The sequence below is a fragment of the Myotis brandtii genome, unplaced genomic scaffold (genome assembly GCF_000412655.1).
Source record: "Myotis brandtii unplaced genomic scaffold, ASM41265v1 scaffold152, whole genome shotgun sequence".
Classification (NCBI taxonomy): domain Eukaryota; kingdom Metazoa; phylum Chordata; class Mammalia; order Chiroptera; family Vespertilionidae; genus Myotis; species Myotis brandtii.
This window is the reverse complement of record NW_005355502.1, coordinates 1039872-1064238: the sequence shown is the minus strand read 5'-3', so window position 1 is coordinate 1064238 and position 24367 is coordinate 1039872. Positions and strand designations below refer to the sequence as shown.

General features: G+C 45.0%; 1 protein-coding gene across 1 annotated transcript in view; it reads right to left on the bottom strand.

The window, feature by feature from the left end:
• Window positions 1–956: 956 nt before the first annotated feature.
• ACSM3 (acyl-CoA synthetase medium-chain family member 3) overlaps window positions 957–24367 on the bottom strand; it is a 36304-nt gene continuing 12893 nt past the window's right edge. Inside the window, 11 exon segments of the mRNA XM_014535856.1 lie at window positions 957–1248; window positions 1600–1719; window positions 5995–6094; window positions 6199–6326; window positions 7247–7348; window positions 9897–9977; window positions 11382–11505; window positions 13599–13678; window positions 13936–14092; window positions 14202–14345; window positions 19092–19337. Coding sequence (XP_014391342.1) covers window positions 1162–1248; window positions 1600–1719; window positions 5995–6094; window positions 6199–6326; window positions 7247–7348; window positions 9897–9977; window positions 11382–11505; window positions 13599–13678; window positions 13936–14092; window positions 14202–14345; window positions 19092–19337 — 1369 coding nt within the window. The 3' untranslated portion in view covers window positions 957–1161.

The window sequence follows — 24367 nt, the reverse complement described above, 5'->3', positions numbered from 1 at the left end:
CTCTCACACCCGCTGCCAGCGACAGTCCTGCTCATACCCACTGCTGGCGCCGGAGCTGCGCTCGCACCCGCAGCTGGTGTCTGGTGCCAGTCCCAGTCACTCAGCACCAACAGTGGGTGCCAGCGGCAGCTGCTGGCCGCCATTTGCACCCGCTAACAGCACCAGCCCCACTCGCACCTGCTGCTGGCACTAGCCCCAATCGCTCTGCGCCATAAGCAGGTGCGAGTGGGGCTGCTGGCAGACAGGATTGGGGGCCCGCGGTGGGAGGGGCCAGGCGGGGGCGTGGAGGATGGGCCGGGACCCACCCCTGTGCCCACCACAGCCTCACAGCCCACAGTTCCTTTCAAGGTGCAGGAATTCATGCACTGGGCCCCTAGTATAGGATAATAAGCAATAATAGTATATGATATCTTTCTTTTATAATTAAACCTTAAAATTAATTTTAAACTATTTTAAGTTATTTGAATAAAAATATGACTAATAAAAATCCCTAGCCTATTTTTCAGGTCAGTATTTCTTCTTTGAGAATTATGGTAATTTGACTTTTTTGTGCTTCTAAAAACTTACAAGTTATTCAGTTTTGTTTCAATGCTTGAAGATTGGTTCTGATTTGTATATTATTAGCATATTAGAAGAATTGTTCAACTAAGATTTGAAAACCAACAGGTCAGAGATTTGGTCCATAAACTGCTTCTATATTATACGTTTTAAAATTTCTCATCAATTGATGGTATTCTTTTTGTATTATCAAGTTATCAGAACACTGACACCAATGCGGAGGAATTTACTTTTTTCTTTTTAATATATTTATTGATTTCAGAGAGGAAGGGAGAGAGAGAGATAGAAACATCAATGATGAGAGAGAATCATTGACTGCCTCCTGCACGCCCCCGATGGGATCGAGCCCGCAACCCAGGCATGTGCCCTTGGCTGGAATCGAACCTGGGACCCTTCAGTCCGCAGGCCGACGCTCTGTCCACTTAGCCAAACTGGCTAGGGCAGGAATTTACTTTTTTATTTCAAAGTTCAGCCTCTTATGTTATAACCACAAGGTATTTAAAATCAGTAGTTTATAAGCATCATATTTTTATCACCTCTTCATAATCTGGTGGTTTTTACAGTCTTTGTTTTATGGGTGCTGTGATAATTAATAGAATGGATTTAAATAGATTCCCATTCTTTCTTCCTCAGTTCATCTCTTTTTATCTTCCCACTGATAGTCTTTGGCAGCTCTTGAACAAATTCTACCTGTTGGAATCAAGAGAAGAAAATTAGCCCAGAAGTTTTTATTTTTAGACAAAGTCAAATTATATGAACTCTAGGTGGAGAATAGGACACACATTGGGATGAGATTTTGGTAACACCAAAAAGGGAGAAAAAGAGATACTGTTGAGATTTTTCTTGACATTTAATATTTTACTATAAGTCTGATGATGAGCCAGATGACCCAACAAATTCGATTTAAGAGTTTCATTTAATCTCAAAGGTTCTGATTCTTATCCATGTCATTTGCTATAGTATGTTTGAGGAGAATGTTCATTAAAATAAAATAACAGGTTTTCCAGAACACTAAGCAAATATCGTAATTAGAATACCTACCTTTCTGGGGTATTTGTAAGGTGCTGTAGTTTTTTTTACATGTTCCTGAATCTCTTTTTTCAGTTGTTCTTGGCCGTGTGACTTGTAATTGGGGTTCAGAACAATAAAAGCCTTTACTACCTAAAATAAATATTTGAAACACAGTAAGATCAGTTGTGTATTTTCATGCTTTAGTGTGTCTTGTTTACTTTCTCTGACTGGGAATCTAAGTGCTTGGTGGAAGGCAAGGAGGTTTAACAGGGTTTGATCCTAGCTCTGGGCTCTTCAGCCAGGTGGCTCTCAGACCTTCTGTTCTGTATCTAATACAAGAGGTTCTGGGACCCCTGCTTTGTTTATGATCTACCCTTGAACCTTCTCATCTAACTGCATTTTGAACTCCACTTTCTTACCTGTCTCTGTCCTTGTTGAAAAGTTTCCTATTGCCTTGGCCGGTTTGGCTCAATGGATAGAGCATCGGCCTGCGGACCAAAGGGTCCAGGGTTCAATTCCTGTCAAGGGCATGTGCCTTGGTTGCAGGCTTCTCCCCAGCCCAGGCCTTGGTCGGGGCTCGTGCAGGAAGCAACCAATCGATGTGTTTCTCTCACATCGATGTTTTTGTCTTTCCCTCTAAAAATCAATGGAAAAATATCCTCAGGTGAGAATTAACCAGAAAAAAAAAAGTGTCCTGTTGGAAACGGCAATACACGAAGCACAGTCTCCAGGCTGATGGAACCTAGCTTCTAGCCCAGCCGTGGGCAAACTACGGCCCGAGGGCCAGATCCGGCCGGTTTGAAATGAATAAAACTAAAAAAAAAAAAAGACCGTACCCTTTTATGTAATGATGTTTACTTTGAATTTATATTAGTTCACACAAACACTCCATCCATGCTTTTGTTCCGGCCCTCCGGTCCAGTTTAAGAACCCATTGTGGCCCTCGAGTCAAAAAGTTTGCCCACCCCTGTTCTAGCCCCACCTTTGACAGTTCCCACTGGGCCTGCCTTATGCTTGGTGAAGGAACACTGCGTTGAGGCCATGCACTCTATTCCAGACACTTCTGTTGGCACAAGGTTGTGAAGATGCCCACAGCCGCTTTGCTATTCTCTGGCCCACTTGCCTGACCCTGAGGAACAAGAGTAGATGTGGGGTGGCCTTGCTTTCTAATTGGCAGAACACAGGGAAGCTTTCATTACTCTATGCTCAGAAATCTTGTTCAAAGTTCACCCCTCCTTGAACTGTTCTTGTAAAGCTCTGCCCAGAGTGTTTGGACCTTTAATGGAGAAGGCAGAAGGCCACCCTCCTGTGTAGCCACTTGAAGAGTGTACTGAGATTCTAAGTGGTACCCCAGCACTGCCTTCCCGAGAGGCAACTCGGTGAGTCAAATAGCAGTGCGCCACCAAATCCAGCCCCCAGCCAGCACTCTGTGCGGGCGCTTCCTTGGCATGGCCCAGGCGGCGCCTGCAGCTTTTATGAGGAAATATCCTGCACTGAACAGGCTGAGACCTTACTCACAGGTAGGAAAGCAGAGTTTGAGACGTGAACAAGTTCAGCTTGAAGGTAAGCTGCCCGCGTTACCATCCACCATAGTCGGAGAGCAAATATCGATTGAAAATGAACTGTTTGAAACAATAAGCCACTCTGGGCAACCAGTTAGGAGAAATGATCATTGTATACCAATGAGCAATTTTATAACATTTTATGAATAATTATTCAATTTTGTCTTTACCAAAACCCCTTGAACATTTCTAATTTACATGTGCAATGGGGCAGTTGTGCAACTGTGTGTATGTATATGCATGTATACAAATTTATCCTATCTATATTTTGACATTTCTTAAAATCATTTGTATTTATGCCTGCTCTGCTACTTTTATCAACATTTTTATGAATTTTTTTTAAAAAAAGTATCCCCGCCCTGACCGGTTTGGCTCAGTGGATAGAGCATTGGCCTGCGGACTGAAGGGTCCCGGGTTCGATTCCAGTCAAGGGCATGTACCTTGGTTGCGGGCATATTCCCAGTGGGGGGTGTGCAAGAGGCAGCTGATCAATGTTCCTCTCTCATGGGTGTTTCTAACTCTCTCTCCCTCTCCCTTCCTCGCTGTAAAAAATCAATAAAATATATTAATAAAAAATAAAAAAAGTATCCTTACTGGCCCTGGCCGGTGTGACTCGGTTGGTTGGGTGTCATCCCATGTACCAAAAGGTTGCTGGTTCAGTCCCCAGTCAGGGCACATGCCTGGGTTGTGGCTTGATCCCCAGTACGGGGTGTGAAGGCAGTTGATGTATGTTTCTCACACTGATGTTTCCCTCTCTTTCCTCTCTCTCTAAAATCAATTAAAAAATTTTTTTTAAAAATTTATCCTTGTTATAAGTGAATTGTTCACTGAGAGGCAAATTATATTTAGAACTAATGTTTGTAATTACTGATTTGCATATTGTGACTTCTACACCTTGGATAAAATCTATCTTTTTAAAAGTCTTTTATAAACCATTATAGAAAATGATAAATTAATAAGGAACAACCTGACCTGGAGAAGAGCATGGACCCAAATGTGACAACCTGGGTTCCCGTCATACTTTGTTGTATGATCCTGGCCAAGTTCGGACACCGCTCTGTGCCGCAGTTCCCTTCTCTAGGAAAACAGGATGTAGGGCTTACAGAAATACCTGGAACATGCTAAGTCCTCAAAAACATTAGGTGGTATTAGTTGTAATAGTAGGAGCACAAGATATTTTTAGCCCTAAGTGTGCTTCAAATTTTTCTGAAATACTATGCAAAATGTTGCATGTTTATAGGAAAAGCCTATGGTTGTACTATTCCAAATGGCAGCCACTAGTCACATATAGCTATTTACATTCAAATTAAAGTGGAAGGTAATAAAATTTCCTCAGTCGTACAAGGGTGGCTACTGTATTGGATGGTGCAAATACAGAACAATTTCATCATTGCATTGGTCCAGTGGCCCTCAAATTCCACAGAGCTGTGTGATCCAGAAAATTAGGAACCCATCAACCTGGATAAACATTTCTCTGCTCTGTATTTCACGTTCCAACCAACGTTAAACAGCACTTCACACCTAGATGTTCTCTTCAGAAGTGACAGTGGTAACAAAGTCACCCACTCCTTTGTCCCTGTTTGAAGCGGTGTCTTTTAAAGAAGCCTTGTGGAAAACACACTTTTTTGAAAATTGTGAAAATGTAGCTAAATAGGCAAATTAAGTCATTGGCTGAAAATAAAATTTTAAAAGCAAAGTAATAGGCCTGGCTGGTGTGGTTAAGTGGTTAGAGCATCAGCCTGTGCATCAAAGGGTTGCGGGTTTGATTCCCGATCAAGGGCATGTACCCGGGTACTCATTTTACCCGAGAAAAATTAAGTTATCATAAAACTGTCAAAGTATTTATGATTAGCAAATAGCATTAGGAATTTTAAAGCTAAAATATTGCAAAATGGACAATAGTGTGAAAATGCACATAAGTTGCAAGACTGTGGTAGGTAGATAAAAATGATCAATATTTTGGATATTGTCCTAAAGTCTTCATCTTATCTGTTTGGTAAATTCTTCTGGAACGTGCTACTCAGTGTGAGGCCTGGAGGACAAGGAGCACAGCCAGGACAGGCCTGCCTCAAGGGGAACCCAGGACGCCCCCCGCAGGAGGCGTTGGGACCAACACCCACTTTGTTGCCTTATACTCTGGGATATGAGCTGACTCCCAAGCCAACCCAGTCCTAAAGGCTCAGCTTTCAAGTTAGCATCTGGGTGGACACAATTAATGATGACAGAGGCTGGGGGCCGGTTCAGGAGGAGCCGAGACTCACAAAACCCTTCTGGTGGAATTCAGTGCAAAGGGACAAACTTCCGCCATCGCTGAATCTGTTCCCAGCTCTTATCCATCTGGAATATTGGGAGTCTGCCTGGCAGAGGGCACCTGAAGAGTGGCATGGAACCTTTACCGACACAGCCAGGTGGTCAGCCCATAGGAGTGAGCTGTCAGGACTCCTGTCTTATTTAGAGCTTATTTCCTGAACCTCTGCTTATTGACCTCCACGGCCTGCTTCTGGCTGCCTCGGCTCCTGTCTCTGACCTTGCTCCCACCCAGCCTGTTCTCCTCGGCCACTCCGGGACTGTGTAGTTCCCAGACCTCGGGGCACCAGCGTGTTCCTGTCCAGCTGACCTCCAACACCCTGCCTGGTGCAAGCCGGGCTGTTGGCATTCATGCCGTCTTTGCCCTGGCCCTCCATGGAGAGGGTTAAAATTCCTTAGAGTATGTTTTGCAGTTTTATTCTGTAGCAATTCTTCCTATTTGACTTGCACAGTAAGTGAATGAATCATGTGGGTAATTCTGTCCCAATGAACTATGATTTAAGGTATGTGTCGGGCTGCTAACACATTATAAAGTGGAGACGAATCGTTCTTTTACTTCTCCTCTGATGGGGTCCGGGCTGCTGACAGCAGCCGACTCCGCCACCGCAGGATGCTCCGCCAGGGCACTCTCCACCTCAAACGGCCCAATTCGGTAACTGGAGGTAAAACACACAACAGACGTTTATGACGTGAGCAGCAGGTTCACCCCGGAACACTGATGACCATTTCACGTAGACAAATGCACAGCTGAAGAAATTACCCGGAGGATAATATGACATCATCCGATCTCCCAACAAACCAGAAATATCCATCTTCATCCATATAGCCTCTGTCCCCAGTGATGTAGTTGTTGCCTCGGAGAGTTGAAGCTGTTTTTGTAGGATTATCCTGTGAAACAAATAGCATTTTGTTTAGTGAATGTGACTTTTCTGTTCCATTGAACTCTTAAGTGCTCAGGAGAAAGAAGTCTGATAACTTTGAGAAGCCTTAGAATGAAGAGGAGCCAGCATGTGACATACGGAAGGTGAACTACAGTTACAAAGACCAGGCATGCTCTACCCAGAGAATTCTGTAGGTAGATCGCAAAGTACGCCTGCAGGAGCTCGAGCTCAGAGGAGCAGGCTGCCTTTGGCTAAGTGGCTAATATCGAACACTGGGAGGAGTGAGAGAAGGAACACTCAGAGTTCAAAGAAAGAACCAACACCTAATAATTCAAAGGACAGCCAGTGGTTTTTATGGTATTTTGTCTGGTTTTACACGGAAATAGGATTGGTCCTGTAACTTGGGCAGGAAGAAAAATGATGTGTTGCTAAATTATTTAAAATTCACCAGCAATTAGAGCCTGGGCCTTGGATGAATTGGTGTAAACCTTGCACTCATTTGTCTACTGTGATTAGGGAGGGGAATGCATTTGTAAGGAGCCTGGAAGGCCCTCAGTGGAAGAAGTGCACTTGCGTTACTGCCCCGTTCTCTATCCCTCTCACCCCTGCAAGAAGGGAGACCACTCCTTGGATCCAGGGAAATGATGTGGTGTTGGGTGGCAGAGAGGCCCAGTGTGAGTAAGAGGCATCTTCCTTCTGGGCTGCCCTCCGCCCGCAGCGTGGCCCGGAGGCGTGTTCTAGCCTGGGGAGCCCGAGCCCTTCTCCACCAAGCATGGGGGTGCTTTTCCAGTTCTCTGTCTTAGGACATGGGTCTCTCAAGAAAAGGCCAAGTACCTATCCGAGGTATGCTTGTGGCAAGTAGAGATTATGACCAAAGACTTTTGAGAAACAAATAGAAAAGAAGACGTTATTTGATGAGCCTCTTACTACGTAATGAGTGAAAAGGCCAAGTGGTCGCTTAGGTACAACTTGAAAGCCAATGTCTCCTTCTTGTCCAGGAGGTAGAACATTGCCATTTGCATCTAAAATCTAGGATAAAACAGAACAATTTAAGGGAATTTTTACTTAATGACACCTCTTAATCTTTGCTTTACTTGTTTTGTTTTGATTTATTGCCATTTAAAAAATCCAAACAAATTTTAATACTTTAAATTCTTAAGAGAAATGTACTTAGTTAAATTCTTACTGCAAAACATATAAAATGCAGGTTAGCAACATGTGAAAAAAAAAGAATAAAAGTTTTCTTTAATTCTACCATCCAATAATAATCACATTTTGGAAATATTTTTGGAGACAATATAGACATAGGAAAAAATAGGATCATTTTATAATGTATTGTTTTTGCAAAATGCTTGTATCATTTAGCAATATATCTTGATTGTCTTTTCCTCTGAAGTAGACATTCACTACTGGTTTTCAAACTGTGGGACAAACAACACCTGACTTCAGCAGCACGATGTCAGCAACAGCGGAAACAGTGGAGGGTCAGCCCTTTCAAGCCTTGCCCTCCGACCCTTCCCCAAGCCCCTGAGAAGTGAGCATTTATTGAGCGCTTATTCTAAGTACTAAATCTGAATGCTTTATGAACTGCAGCTGTCTCATTTCCTTTAGTCCTTACAATAGTCCTGCTTGGTTAGAACTATTGTGAAGCTCATTTTACACATGAGGAGACTGAGGTGCAGAAGTTTAAGCAACAGAGCATGATTGCGCTGACTCAGCTCAGCACTCAGGCGCCAGACCCTGCCCTTGCATCGACACTCTGGAATCTCTCCAGGAGCACAGTCCAAGGTGGTTTTGTTTTGGCCTCACCCAAGGATGTTTTAGAGAGAGTGAGGGGGGAAAGGAAGGAGAAAGATGGAGTGAGAGGGAGAAACATTGACGTGAGAGAGAAACATTAATTGGTTGACTCCCATACAAGCCCCAACCAGGGATCGAACCACAACTTTCTGGTGTATGGGATGAAGCCCCAACCAAGTGAGCCACCCAGCCAGGGCATTTCCCAGGCTGATTGCTTATCTTATGTACCGGATTTTGCTCTAAATGACTTTAGCTGTTCTCAAATATGAACACTCGACGGCTTTTATATTCACTCACCAAGAACCTTTAAGCCTGAGATGTGGCTTGTGTGGAAAAGGAGGACATAATTCGTAGCTGGCACTTTACAGAGGGAAGAGGGCTTATGTCCTCAATGGGAAACGTGAAAGGCAAAGGAAATGTAAATGTAAAGTCTTACCATTTAGTTCTTGTAAATAAAAAATATGGATTCCCACCCAGTCACCTAAAGAAATACTTGGTTCCAGGTATGAAGGAATTACTGACAGGAGGAGGCGTTTAGGAGTTGCACATACTCTCTAATGACTGGGGAAAGACAAAATGCTTTGTCTCTGGAGAGTCACATTCCTCATAGCTCAAGGTCCCAAGATGTTAAACAAGAACATGAGGAGCTTTGGGCCTTGAAGTTGCACGAACTTGATATCCAGCTGGTTGGGGCACATCCCCAGATACCAGAGTGTGGGTGCGGCTGCTCGTAGCTAGGTACCAGCTCACCAGACTCCCACGCGAACAGCAGCCAGACCTGAACCGCTAGGCAATCCCACCTTTAGACAGGTTCCCACAGCAACTGAGAGGGGAGGAAAGGGCCCAGCATCTGCTTTATAGAAACAGGGATGTCAGCAATCAATGTCACCTAAACTTTCTCAAACTTACCTGATCATGGGAACTACCTGGATGCTTGTTTCAAACACAGATTTCAGGCTCCCACCCTAAACCCACTTACTCGGACTCTCCAGGGAAGGGGCTGGAAAAATCAGCATTTTTAGCAAGTGCCATGTGATTCTTATGCTTGAATGAGCTTGGGAAGCATTGGTCTAATCTACAGCCCTCCGTTAAGTTTGGTCTGAGCTCTCTGTCAGTTTGTCTGCTTAGCGTTTTTGTTGCTCCTGTTTTCTTTTGTATAGTAGGTAAGTTCCTTTCCTATCCCTAGCATTGGCTGGGTTGATTTAAGAATAGTCCTAACCTGTACAAGGGCGCTGGTGGGATACAGGAGGCCACTCAGGGATAGGGGTGGAGATGGCAGAGGTTACAGGCCCGCCTGCAGGAAGAGGGAGAATGCTGCAGCCTCTCCTGCCCACGTGACTCGCCAGGAGGCAGTGTGGTGCTGTGTGGAGCACAGACTGGACTAGGTCGCTTGGGGTTGAGTCCCAGCACCAGCAGCTCCTGTCCAACCTCGGGTACATTCTTTACCCTCGCTGGGCCTCATCTGTAAAGTGGTTCAAATATTACTCTGTCTCTCATGGGCTCCTGGAAATTAAGTGGGTTAATATTTATAAAATGCTTAGAATTACTTGGCACAAGTAACTAACTGCTTTTAAAAAAAAATGGGTGCTTCAGCAGCACATATACTAAAATTGGAACAGAAAAAAAATGGAGACCAACAAACTAACATTTCTAGTCCATTCCCATCTTTCCATGGAAGTTAAGATAGCATGAAGTTATCACCCAAACTAGGAGTGTAGGGGAAGGGAGCAGTGGGGTGGGAATTGCAGGCTGTTTAATCTCCTGGAGGTGTCTGCACAACCTTAACGTCAAAGGCAGGCGAAGGCTTTCCCATTGAGCCAGGCTTAATTTTCATTCCCTTAAAATGTCCACAGATCAGCACCTAGTCAAGAAGAAGAAAGGATAAAGTAACGTTACCAGTAACAAAAAACTTATTCATTTATCCACCATGTTTCTGAGAACTTAGTAGGAACCAGGTTCAAAAGAAAACAAATTCTCTGCACTCACGTCTATCTAATGAAGTACAGAGATGGACACTAAGTAAAATATATATAATACAGTTATAACACTGGATACATTTATAATCACTAAAATACCCATATTTATGAAAACATTATACTCATATTAGCCTGATACTTATGCTGTTCTTATTTAATAAATTTGTCAATTTTAATTTATGTTTGGTATTTTTATTGTTGACCAGCTACTACATTCTTATGGTTTATAAGTTGGTGCATTGTAAAAAGATACACTTTGAAAACATTCTTTCAGCTTTTCCCTTATCTGTTCCATCTTACCCCCCTTTCCTACATAATTACCACTTCTGTCATTATTTTTTTCATTTTCTTTAGAATTTCTTATTCCTATTTCTACAAGCTCTTTAAATGACCCTAAAGTATGCTTGTCATGGTGTTGTCCACCAAACTCATAATGTTTTAAGTAATAAGCAACTCAACATTTTCAATTTTGAGGCAGCCTTGACTAAGTAAGTTCCCTATTATATACGGGGAAATCTTTTTATAACTCTAGTAATTTTTTTCATTTAAAAATATTGTAATGCCTTTACCTTGATCAGTTATATAGCAGTTTTTCTTAATGAATGGCTATTTCTATTACACAGCTCCAGGTTGTAATGTTAGGCTATTTAAACAACTGTGTCTGTGTGGGGAAGCACGGGACTTGGTTGGAAAGTTTATAAAGAGGAAATTCCAAAACGGGGAGTTGGCGGAAGGCGGCCACCCTGTTTCTCGGAATTCTGACTTAGGGGAGTTGGCCCAAGGCAGCTACCCCTATTATTCCTTGACCTTTCCAAACAAGTCTGTGCGCGTGCGGACCCTCGGGTGTTTACTGGAATTTTTATGCTTAATCTTTAGGTGTCCTTGCTTAAAGGACACTGCAGACACATGTGTCCTCCCAAGATTACTTACCCCACTGATTGTATCTAAAAGATAAACCTTATCTCAAACTGCTCTTACAATAAAAGCCTAAAGAGGCAGGTGAACGAGCTGTCTGGTTCCTCTAGCCAGGCAGTCCCTTAGCCCTCTCTTTCACAGAAACGTGTGTCAGAGTAATCATTCAACCGTCACTCAGGGTCTGCTGGTCAGTCCCCGGCATGTCTGCTACAGAGCTTTTTTTGCAACTAGCTTCCCTCAAGTTTTTTAAAACTGCTCTGACCACTCCATTCCCTCCCTAGCTCTCAAACAACCCTAGGTAGATAATGAACCCTTTGGTTTCTATGCATCGGACTATATGGGATCCAGCCCTGTCTGCCCAGGGAGGTTTGTACCGTCTCAGTCTGTCCATATCCTTCGTAGATCTCCAGCCCTGTCCTGCTTCTCCACTGCTCAGTCACTTCAGGGCTGATGGGTTCCCCTGCACTCACACAGTGCTTTAAGCTTTTGAACTTAAAGCTTCTCAGAAGACAGGTCACAGATTAAATTTAGGAGGAAAGATGGGAAGAAATGGAAATTAAGATTATTTATAATGAAAAGCCAACATTAATTGTGTTTTATTTATTTATTGTCTAAAGTTTTACATAGAAACTTTCTCCCCAATTGACCACCCCCGGGCAAGCCCCCACTGCCCCAGTGTCTGTGTCCATTGATTATGTTAATATGCATGTATACAAGTCCTTTGGTTGCTCTCTAAACCCCCCTCCCCTGTGATTTGTCTCTGGATCTATTCTTGTTCATTAGATTATGTTGATCATTATATCCCAAATATGAGTGAGACCACAACATTGTGTTTTAGTTCTTAACTCCCTTCTCCAATCAAAATAAACCATTCTAACATCATAAAGTGACTCCTCACACACCAGTTTTTCTTTTTCTTTTCTCCCTTTAATTTGGGGGATGGGAAACATGATTTATTGCAAAAAATCCTTAAGGAGGATACCACACATGGTAATCATATTTAACTAATATGTTAAATCAGGATTAAAAGTTTTCTACTTGTCTGAAATTGACTATGAAATATTTATACAATGGAATAGTATACAGCTGTAAAAAAGAACAAGGACATTCCTGGATAGTGCTGTCCAATAGAGCTTTCTGTTACCATGGAAATTTCTCTCATCTTTGCTATCCACTTAGTATCCTCTAGCTCAGTGTGGCTACTGATCACTTGAACCATGACTAGTACAACTGAGGAACTGAATTTTATTTTTAAGTATAATTGGCATATAACATTAAATTAGTTTCAGGTGTACAACATAATGATTCGATATTTCTATATATTGTGAAATCATCACCACAATAAGATTAATATCCGTCATCCTACATAGTTACAAGATTATTTTTGTTTGTGGTAAGAACTTTTAAGATTTACTCTCTTAGCAAACATGCACTACAATAAAATTTATAGTCTGGAACTGAAAAAATTTTTTTTTTCAAAAATATATTTTATTGATTTTTTACAGAGAGGAAGGGAGAGGGATAGAGAGTTAGAAACATCGATCAACTGCCTCCTGCACACCCGCCACTGGGGATGTGCCCACAACCCAGGTACATGCCCTTGACCGGAATCGAACCTGGGACCCTTCAGTCCGCAGGCCGACGCTCTAGCCACTGAGCCAAACCAGTTAGGGCAGGGAACTGAAATTTTAATTTAACTAAAATTAAATTTTAGATACTTACATGTGGTGAGTTGTACTACTTTAGACAGCACAGGTTCAGGATGTACTGTTAGGGGGAAGGTGCAGCACTGTGTGCATATTATATTTCCATTTATATTTATGAAGAGGGGAAGAGCACGTGCCTGCTGGTGTACACATAGATTTCAGGAAGAAGGAGAAATGAGACTGAGGACAAGGTTTGGAGGAAGACTTTCAATATAGATTCTTATATACCTATTAGAGGCCCAGTGCACGGAATTTGTGCACAGGCAGGGTCCCTAGGCCTGGTCGGCGATCAGGGCTGATTGGGGCCTTCTGGCTGCAGGCCAGGGCCTTCCTTCCCCGGCTGCTGAGTGCTGGCTGGAGCCTTCCTTCATTCCGCACTGCCCCCTGGTGGTCAGCGCATGTCATAGCGATCGATCGAACTCTCAGTCTCCCAGTTGAACTCCTGAAGGGACACTTTGCATATTAGCTTTATATATATATACTGAATTTTATGTCATGTGAACTCTTCCTAGTCAAATTTAAATAAAATCAATTAAAAATAGTTACCAATTCACCTTGTCAAATGGAATCAGGACCAGAGTAAAGGACACCCATGCTGTCCCCTGTTTGCTGGGACAGGGTTCCAAGTAGGGGTGCTTCTTCACTGTCCCAGGTCAGAGGACGGTCCTCATCCCCTGGGCTCTCAGGGCTATGCACATGGCCGACCCTGCCCTGGACGTGGTAATTATTATCACAGAGGAGCAAGAGGATGGAGAGGAGAAGAGATTGCTAAATCCCACACCTACGAGTCTGGAATTATGTTTTTAGGCAGAAAGAGCTTTTATTTTAGAGCTTTCTCTTTCTCTCCCCTCTCCCATTATGTGCCTCTTTACCAACCTTTCTTACCTGGTCACATCATTTTGCACAAGCATTCGGTATACAGTTGGCACTGAACAGAAGACTGTGATGGGAAACTTGGAGAGCGTCTGCAATGTATAAGAAGTAAACTCTTGGTCTTACTACAACTTTAATAAGTGCCTAGTGTCTATGGGAGGCACAGTGATTATTCTAACATAAATGCACTCACACCTTTCCTCAACTTATCTGTTCAGGTTGTTTTACTTTCTAGATGTGAAATGCCTTAAATCACCTTGTGCTCTGATTTCTGCGAGCACGTGTGCGCAGTCCTGTGGGCAGCACTGCTAACGCATTTCTAAACGCTGACCTCTTGGGCTCTGCTTACTTGCAAGATGGAAGTTGGCTCAAACTGCGGCAAATGATGTGCAAATACACACGCTCCCTGGATCCATGGCGAAAACACGCTGCTCCATGCAGACTTGGCCCAGCCTGTGTCGGAGGTGTTCCACATCACGTCCAACGGTGTCAAATCCAGCCAGAACCTGGGAACAGAGCATAGGCCTGACCCATGTGGGAAACAAATCCAAAGACCAATAAAGGAATCATCACCTGGCAGCTGTGGAGCCTCCAGCTGCAGCTCTGTGAGCCTACCTTCCGTTTACAGACAATCCTAAACCGTAACTGCTGTGGGTGTGTGCAGTCATTTTGGGAGATCCGCTCGTGCCGCTGGTGAAGTAAATGGCCATGGTCTCATCGTGTCTTGTCTCCACACACGTGTGGTTGTCAGTGGCACGCCTAGGATGGAAGAGCTACGGTGAATGTGCACGTTAAACACGTGTGGTTGTTCCTGGCCTGTGGAGGAAGGAAGAACTGCAGTGATTCTGCACATTAAACACCGCAGGACAGACTGTCGGCACAGAAAAGGATGAGAAACCATCCACTCGGATCGCGTTCCCCAGTGGTCAGGCCCCCAGTGATTTGGGTTGAATTCAAGGTGAATGCCATCTCCCTCTCCATCTTCTCAGGTGCTTTCTAGAATCAGATTAACTGCCATCGATAGCCCACTTATAATGGCCAGTTTCATAGCCTTTAATTGTATGATTACACAATTAGTGCGTTTTAAACACTCAAGAGTTCTATCATTCCTGCAGCAGAATGAGAATTCTAGGGTGTTGTAACAGATGGATTTGTGCAGAACTGCCCCTTCACCATGAATGCTTTAAAATGTGATTTTCTTTTTTTTGTTAATCCTCACCAGAGGATATTTTTCCATTGCTTTTTAGAGAGAGTGGAAGAGAGAGGGGAAGACAGAGAGAAACATCAATGTGAGAGAAAATAATCGATTGGGTGCCTCCTGCATGAGCCCTGACCAGGGCCCAGGCTGGGGGAGGAGCCTGCAACCAAGGTACGTGCCCTTGACCAGAATCGAACCCAGGACCCTTCGGTCCACAGGCCGACACTCTAGCCACTGGGCCAAACCAGGTAGGGCAAAATGTGATATATTTTTTAAAAGTAATGAGTATGTTAATAGAAGTCATGGGTAATCCTATCTAATAATAGACAAACATGGTAATTGACCATACCTTCGCTACACCTCCCATTGGCTAATCAGCGCGATATGCAAGTTAACCACCAACAAAGATGGCGGTTAATTTGTATACGTAGGCTCCAAGCGGTGGAGCGAAGCCTGACGGCCCGGGGCCGGTGGAGCAGTGAGGCCTAACATTTCCGGGGCCGGTGGAGCAGCGAGGCCTCACGGCTCCGGGGCCGGCGGAGCAGCGAGGCCTGACGTTTCTGGGGCCGGCTCTGGCCAGAACTTGGCCAGAGCGAAGGCCTGGGCCCTGGGTGCTGGAGGCAAACCGGTGCCAGCAGCCAGGGGAAAGGAAGGCCTATTGCATGAATCTCTTCGTGCAACAGGCCTCTAGACTATAATAATAAAAGCATAATATGCTAATTAGACCAGATGACCTTCTAGACGAAGCCGGGGCTGTGAGGGAAACCCGGGTCCCGGGTGCCAGAGGGAAGCCGGTGCCGGCAACTGGGGGAAGGAAGGCCTACTCTTGCATGAATTTCGTGCATCGGGCCTCTAGTGGTATATAAAGCTGGGGTCGGCAAACTACAGCCCACAGGCCAAATCTGGCCCACCTCCTATTTTTTTAAATAAAGTTTTATTGGAACACAGCCATGCCCATTCATTTACATATAGCCTATGGTTGTTCTCATTCTACAACAGCAGAGGTGAGCAGCTGTGACAGAGGCAGGGTGCACAGCCTGCAAAGCCTAAAATACTTATTCTCCACTCCTTTTATAGGTGTTTGCTGACTTCTGGAAGGATTGTTGTTCTGTTTCCCACACGAGCATCTACATGGTTCTGAATACAGTAAATAGTAACACTTAAGGGGATCTAAGCACCCATCCAGGGAAGGAAGGACCCCAGTTAAAGAGAAAGAAGGCATTTAGTTCTGAAGGATAACTGGGCTGTTATGTAAGTCAGACATCAGGGCAGCTGAGAGTAGGCAAGCTCTGCACATCCAGCATCTACGAAGCATATAGAGTTTATCAGGCTAAGGCTGAATCAATCAGAGCAGCCAGGCCATGAGAAATGTAGGAAAGCTGTTTTGTTTTTTAAATATATTTTTACTAGAGGTCCGGTGCACAAAAATTTGTGCACTCGGGGGGGGGGGTGGTCCCTCAGCCCGGCCTGTGCCCTCTTGCAGTCTGGGACCCCTCAGGGGATGACCACCTGCTGGCTTAGGCCTGCTCCCTGGGGGATTGGGCCTAAGCTGGCAGTCAGACATCCCTCTGGCAGCCCGGCAGCCCTTGGGGAATGTCCACTTGCCAGCCGGGAGCAGGCCTAAGCTGCAGTCGGACATCCTTAGCGCTGCTGAGGCAGGAGAGGCTCCCACCACCACCACTGTACTGGCAGCCATCAGCCTGGCTTGTGGCTGAGCAGAGCTCCCCCTGTGGGGGCGTATTGCCCACCAGGGGGCAGCTCCTGCATTGAGCATCTGCCCCCTGGTGGTCAGTGTGTGTCATAGTGACCAGTCACCCCCAGTCATTCTGCTGTTAGGGTCAATTTGCATATTACCCTTTTATTATACAGGAGTGCCTGGCAAGCCTGGGTGAGGGGCTGATGGCTGTTTGCAGGTTGGCCACAGCCCCTTCAGGGTGGGGATCCCCGCTGGGGTGACTGGCCAGCCTGGGAGAGGGGCTGATGGCTGTTTGCAGGTTGGCCACAGCCCCTTCAGGGTGGGGATCCCCGCTGGGGTGACTGGCCAGCCTGGGAGAGGGGCTGATGGCTGTTTGCAGGTTGGCCACAGCCCCTTCAGGGTGGGGATCCCCGCTGGGGTGACTGGCCAGCCTGGGAGAGGGGCTGATGGCTGTTTGCAGGCTGGCCACAACCCCCAGCCACCCCAGCTGCCAGTGGAGGCTGGCTGGAAGCAGGTATCTGGGATTTATTTGTCTTCTATAATTGAAACTTTGTTGCCATGAGCGGAGGCCACAGCCAGCTCAGGGCAGGCGGGAAGCTTGGCTTCCTCCATCGCCCGGGCAACCAAGCCTCTTGCTTGCTCCAGCTCCGTGGCTGCCGGCCGCCGTCTTGGCTGGGGTAATTTGCATATAGTTGCTCTGATTGGCTGGTGGGCATGGCTTAGGGTGTAGCAAAGGTACGGTCAATTTGCATGTTTGTCGTCTTTTATTAGTGTAGATTGGTTTCAGAGAGAAGAAGGGAGAGGGAGAGAGAGATAGAAACACCAATGAAAAGAGAGAATCATGGATTGGCTGCCTCCTGCATGCCCCCTACTGGGGATCGAGCCCACAACCCAGGCATGTGCCCTTGACTGGAATCGAACCCAGGATCCTTCAGTCTGCAGGCTGACGCTCTATCCACCGAGCCAAAACAGCCAGGGCAGGAAAGCTGTTTTCAAAGCCTAGCAGAGGTAGACCAAATGTGGTTGGTCTCTGATTCCATAATTATCTTCCTTAAAAATAGGTAGTACCTAGAGCCCTGTACCTGTCACTCCTATCACAGATATGGTTTCCTCTGAAGCCTGAGGTAGAGTTACCATATCAATCTCTCACTACTAGAGCCCTTGAAGGTCACAGACAGGAGTGTGGGCTCAGACCCTAGCATCTGACCTTATTCATCTGTATAATCAGTGTCTACCCCGAGATGGTGAGATTAATGATTTAATACATCTCAAGTGCTTGGAAGAATTTTGGCATACACCAGAGCCACAGACATGGCAGCTATATTGTAGCTACAACATTATTTTTATTAGAACAGTCCTTGGCCATTGGTAAGAACTCAATACTTGTTAGCTGTTTGAGAGAAGGTGGGAGCATGCTCCCAAACCCTTGAGTGAAGCAAGCTCATTCTAGACAAGGAATTTGCAGTCCTCCTGAAGCTGAGAGAGAACCAACACCTGACAAGAGCCTTGGAAGCCCCCCGCAGGGCGTGGGCATCAGAATAATTCCATTTCATAACTGCATTCATGAATACTGAGGGTTCTACACTCATGAGTGTTCTGTAAGGCTGACAGCAGTGTTGCTCTCCTCTGCTTTTGGAGCCACTCCCAGCTCTGCGGTTGATGCTGTGGCACCTGCTAAACCCTGCTGCAGGGATGGAGGACTTACTCGGAGCCCTCTGACAGCTGCCTCGCCCAAGGCCAGGCCTCTTACTAGTACTTTAGCTGGGAACTGCTCTGAGAGGCTATCCAAACTCCAGGGGCCTCAGTGGGTTGGCTGGAGGCTTCTTTGGGAGTACACGGCAGATAAATTTCTTCTTTTGCCCGATCCCACATCCTTTGCCTTCCTTCACAGGTGTTAATCCCAAGAGAACTTAGTAAACTTCTTAATTCGATTAATCTCTGTCTCAGTGTCTGCTTCCTAAAAATCCCAACTATGAAAACAGGCCAAGCTCCTGCCTGCCTCAGAGCGCTGCACCCTGGCACAGTGCTAATCACCAGCTGCTCCCTTTGCCTATGGTGTGTTTTTTAATGTATTTTTTAATTGATTTTTTACAGAGAAGAAGGGAGAGGGATAGAGAGTTAAAAATATTGATGAGAGAGAAACAGTGATCAGCTGCCTCCTGCACACCCCCTACTGGGAATGTGCCTGCAACCAAGGTACATGCCCTTGACCAGACTTGAACCTGGGACCCTTCAGTCTGCAGGCCGACACTCTAGCCCCTGAGCCAAACCAGTTAGGGCCTATGGTGTGTTCTTTAATATATGTTTATTCATTTCAGAGAGCTCTGAAGGGAGAGGGAGAGATAGAAACATCAATGATGAGAATCACTAATTGGCTGCCTCCTGCACGCCCCCTACTGAGGATCGAGCCCGAGCCCAGGCATGTGCCGTGACTGGGAATTGAACTGTGACCTCCTGGTTCATAGGTCGATGCTCAACCACTGAGCCATGCTGGCTGGGCTGTTTATTGTTTTTATTGTCATTTTTCTGATCACATCACTCGTGGACTGAGTATCTGGTCAATGTTGTCTTTCTTTGGGGAAGCTATTCTACAACAATGATGGTTACTCACTTCATCATCTCCTTGAGGTCCCCCCACCCCTCTCGGGGGTTCTGAGACACAATGAGCTTGGAGCGCAGGTTTTCACACTGAGATGCCACCGCATCTACTGCTGGGGCGACAGCATCATGGGTGACAATGCACTTGGCTTTTGAAGACTGCAGTCTGTAGAGGATGTCGTTCTGGGTCAGCTGAGTGGTCCCTGGAATGAAAACTGCACCTAAAGGAGCACAAAAGAAACAATGTTTAGAAGGAAGGCTTCCCCACCGTTAGTCGGGGTGTGTAGGTAGCTCCGTGCATTCTGCATTTCTCAGAATGGCTTCATCCATTTCCCAGGCAAGGTGTCTATCTGCCTTCCTTTCATTACTCTGCTTTTGCCTTTCATGGGATCTCAAAGCTTCGGCCTAAAATGAAAGGATGGTAAATGCTGGATAATTATCTATCTGAAGACCATAACATTCAGCTTGAAGAGGGTTTTAATTGAAAAGTATATTACCCAGCACTTATTGAGTACTTGAGTGTCAGGTGCTATTCTAAGTGTTTTTGCATATTTTAACTCATTTATAATCCTCACCCAAAAAGCCCAAACACAAAAGCTATGAATAACTTGCCCAACATCACCAAAGCAGAAGGCAGCCATGCAGGACTGGTCCCTGAGCCTCCCGAGCCAGCTGTGCACGAGGCCACTTCATTCAGTGCCTCTTAGAATGCACGGCTGTTCCGGTCCTTCCCAGAGGGCAGGACTGAGGCAGCCACTCCGCTCTGTGCCGCCGCCACCGCCACCACCGCCTGCGCTAACTGCTCTCTCTGCAGGTGAAGGGCAAGGCTGAGTGCAGAGCCGGGCACTCTGATAGGTTGGCCTTGGACAAGCCACTTCATCTCCATGAGTCCCAAGTTGTGCAGCTGTAAAATGGGGATTATAATAATAGGTGCTACCTTCTTTATAGAATTGCTGAGGATTAAATTAATTAAAATGTGTAACAAGTTTAAAATAGTGCTGAACACATTTTAGCTATTGTTTTCTCAAAGGATTAATGGGCTTTCAAGACTTTATGTTTATATATTGAATCTGCTTATAGCAGCGGTTCTCAACCTGTGGGTCGTGACCCCTTTGGGGGTTGAACGACCCTTTCACAGGGGTTGCTTAAGACCATCAGAAAACACATATATAATTACATACTAGAGGCCTGTTGCACGAAGAGATTCGTGCAATAGGCCTTCCTTTCCCCTGGCTGCTGGCACTGGTTTGCCTCCGGCACCCGGGGCCCAGGCCTTCACTCTGGCCGAGTTCTGGCTGGAGCTGGCCCCGGAAACGTCAGGCTTCGCTGCTCCGCTGGCCCCAGGGACGTGAGGCTTCACTGCTCCGCTGGCCCCAGTGCCGTGAGGCCTCGCTGCTCCGCCGGCCCTGGGCCGTCAGGCTTCCCTCCATTGCTTGGAGCCTACGTATGCAAATTAACCGCCATCTTTGTTGGCGGTTAATTTGCATATTGTGCTGATTAGCCAATGGGAGGCATAGCAAAGGTACAATCAATTACCATGTTTGTCTATTATTAGATAGGATTGTTTTTGTGATTAATCACTATGCTTTAATTATGTTCAATTTGTAACAATGAAATTGGGGGTCACCACAACATGAGGAACTGTATTAAAGGAGCCCGGCATTAGGAAGTTTGAGAACCACTGGCCTATAGCCACACCCCAGGCTTCATTTCAGCACTCGGGTTCCAGACCTTCCCAGCGGGAGGAAGGCACTCACTTCACGTGCCTGACTCCTCCCGTGACCCAGGCTCCACCCTGACTCCTTCCACTTCAGAAAGGCTAAGCCTCCAGGGAGTGCTGAAGGGACAGGCAACTGCAACCACAGAGCCTTGTAACGGGGTCCTGGTTGTGGAATATCTCCTCTTTGTAACAAGGCGACGCTGACCAGGTGTAACTCCAAGGCTACTCCTGTGAGATGTCTCACCTGGGGACAGGCAGCTACCCGACACTTTCCAAGGTGTGAGGCACAAACAGTGAGTCAGCACATCATGAAGAAGCACAGTATTTACCTTTATTTATTTATTTATTACATATGTCCCCTATTTTCCCCATTGACCCCCTCCAAGCCGCCCCTCCCCCACACCTCATTGTCTGTGTCCATGGGTCATGCACATGTGCACCCAAGGTCCTTGGTTAATTACTTCCCTCCTCGACCCCCCTTCCCTCTGAGATTCTGCACTAAGAAGCACAGTACTTAAATACATCACCCTTAGATAATTAATTTCAGCCAATACATAATTCATATATCTTTAAAAGAACCTATTTCCTGCCCTAACCGGTTTGGCTCAGTGGATAGAGCATCAGCCTGTGGACTGAAGGGTCCCAGGTTCGATTCCGGTCAAGGGCATGTACCTTGGTTGCAGGCACATCCCCAGTGAGGGGTGTGCAGGAGGCAGCTGATCTATGTTTCTCATCGATGTTTCTAACTATCTCTCTCTCTCCCTTCCTCTCTGTAAAAAATCAATAAAATATATTTTTTTTACAAAAAGAACCTATTGCGCTAGCCAGTTTGACTCAGCGGATAGATAGAGCATCAACCTGCAGCCTGAAGGGTCCCGGGTTCGATTCCAGTCAAGAGCATGTACTCAAGGGCATGTACTTTGGTTGTCGGTTCCCTGGCCCTAGTCAGGGTTCGTGCAGGAGACAGCCAATCCATGTGTCTCTCTCACATAGATATTTCTCCCTGTCTCTCCCTCTCCCTTCCACTCTCTCTAAAAATCAGTGGAAAAATATCATCAAGTGAGGATTAACAGAAAAAATAATAATAATAATTATTATGAAATCTCAGCTGCAACCAGGCTTATTGGGCCAGAATCCACATTAAAACATCTTTTTAATTAAATTTCTTGGGGTGGCATTGGTTTCAAATGTACCATTCTATGATACATCATCTGCGTACTGTATTGTGTTCACCACCCGTCAGATCTTTTCCCACCACCATTTATGTGACCCCCTTTACGCTTTACAACCCCTTCCCACTCTCTTCCCTCTGGTACCCATACTGTTGTCTGTGTAACAAGATTCCCAAGTGATTCATGTGCACATCAAAGTTTGAGAAAAATGAACTAGGTGGTTTTTAAGAACTATTCCTATTTGAAATTTTATGTTGCTTGGCAACTGCAAGTCTAGTTCTGACTTGCTGAGTGACTTTGGGGAAATGACTTAATGTTGTGTGTGTTTTTTAAATTTATCTTTATTATTGAGAGTATTGCAGATGTTCCCCCTTTTGCCCCCACTGCCCCCTTCCATCTGGTTCCCGCCCCTCCAGGCCTTCACCACCCTATTGTCTGTGTCCACGGGTTATACATATATGCATATAACTTGTTTGGTTAATCTCATCCCATCCCCACCCCCACCCCATCCCCGTTCCCTCTGAGATCAGTCAGTCTGTTCCATTTTTCCATGCCTCTGGTTCTAATTTATTCCTCAGTTTATTTTGTTCATTAGATTCCAGATATGAATGAGATCATGTGATACTTGTCTTTCTCTGACTGGCTTATTTCACTTAGCATAATTCTCTGCAGGTCCCTCCATGCTGTTGCAAAGGATAAGAGATCCTTCTTTTACAATGCTGCATAGTATTCCATGGTGTAAATGTGCCACAGCTTTTTTATCCACTCATCTGCTAATGGGCTGTTTCCAGATCTTAGCTATTGTAAATTGTGCTGCGATACACAGAGGGGCGCATACATTCTTTCTGATTGGTGTTTCGGGTCTCTTAGGATATATTCCTAGAAGTGGGATCACTGGGTCAAATGGCAGTTCCATATTTAACTTTTTGAGGAAACTCCATACAGTTTTCCAACAGTGGCTGCACCAGTCTGCATTCCCACCTGCAGTGGACATCCTCGCCAGCACTTGTCATTTGTTGATGGTAGCCATTCTGATACCTCATTGTCGTTTTAACTTGTATCTCTAATGATTAATGATGTTGAGCATTTTCTCATATGTCTCTTGGCCTTTTGTATGTCCTCTTTGGAGAAGTGTCTATGTAGGTCCTTTGCCCATTTTTTAATTGGATTGTTTGTCTTTCATTCAGTTGTATGAGTACTTTATTTTTTTTTCAGTTTCAAGGAAAATGATTTTTAATATAATAATGTTACATGCAATAAACCTTAATATCTCAAGAAACGCCATTTTAAATATGTTACATTCAATAAACACAAATTATTCAAGAAAAATGATCTTACATATAATATTACATGCAATAAACATTAATATTTCAAGAAAAGGATTTTAAGTATAATAATATTACCAAAACTGTACTAACAGTACGCTATCACAAAAGTTGTCGGAAATACTAAAAATCTGCTAATAACAGGATTACTTCTATTATATTCTAGTATTCTTAGTTCCCCTCTGGCTCTATTTTTGTTCATCAGTTTATGTTGTTCATTATATTCCACAAATGAGTGAGATCATATGATATTTATCTTTCTCCAACTGGCTTATTTCGCTTAGCATGATGCTTTTAAAGTCTATTTTGTTGGATGTGAGTATTGCTACTCCAGCTATTTTTTTTCTTTTCCACTTGCATGGGAAATTTTTTTCCATCCCTTCACTTTCATCGTGTGTGTGTCTTTTGTTTTAAGGTGCGTCTCTTGTAGACAGCATATAGTTGGGTCATGTTTTTGTATCCGTTCTGCTACCCTACACCTTTTTTAAAAAAATAAATCTTTATTGTTCAGATTATTACAGTTGTTCCTCTTTTTTCCCCCTATAGCTCCCCCCCACCCGGTTCCCACTCCACCCTCTGCCCTTACCTCCCCCCACTGTCCTTGTCCATAGGTGTACGATTTTTGTACAGTCTCTTCCCGCACCCTCCATACCTCTTTCCCTCCGAGAATTGTCAGTCCACTCCCTTTCTATGCCCCTGATTCTATTATATTCACCAGTTTACTCTGTTCATTAGATTTTTTATTCACTTGATTTTTAGATTCACTTGTTGATAGATATGTATTTGTTGTTCATAATTTTTATCTTTACCTTTTTCTTCTTCTTCCTCTCCTTAAAGAATACCTTTCAGCATCCTATCTAATAAAAGACAAAAAGGGTAATTGACCATACCTTCGCTACGCTTCCCATTGGCTAATCAGGGAGATATGCAAATTAAACGCCAACAAAGATGGCGGCCGGCAGCCACGCAGCTGAAGGGAGCAGGAGGCTTGCTTGCTCCAGTGATGGAGGAAGCCAAGGTTCCCCGCCTGCCGCGGCCCAGCTCTGAGCTCCGGAAGCAACAATGTTTCAAT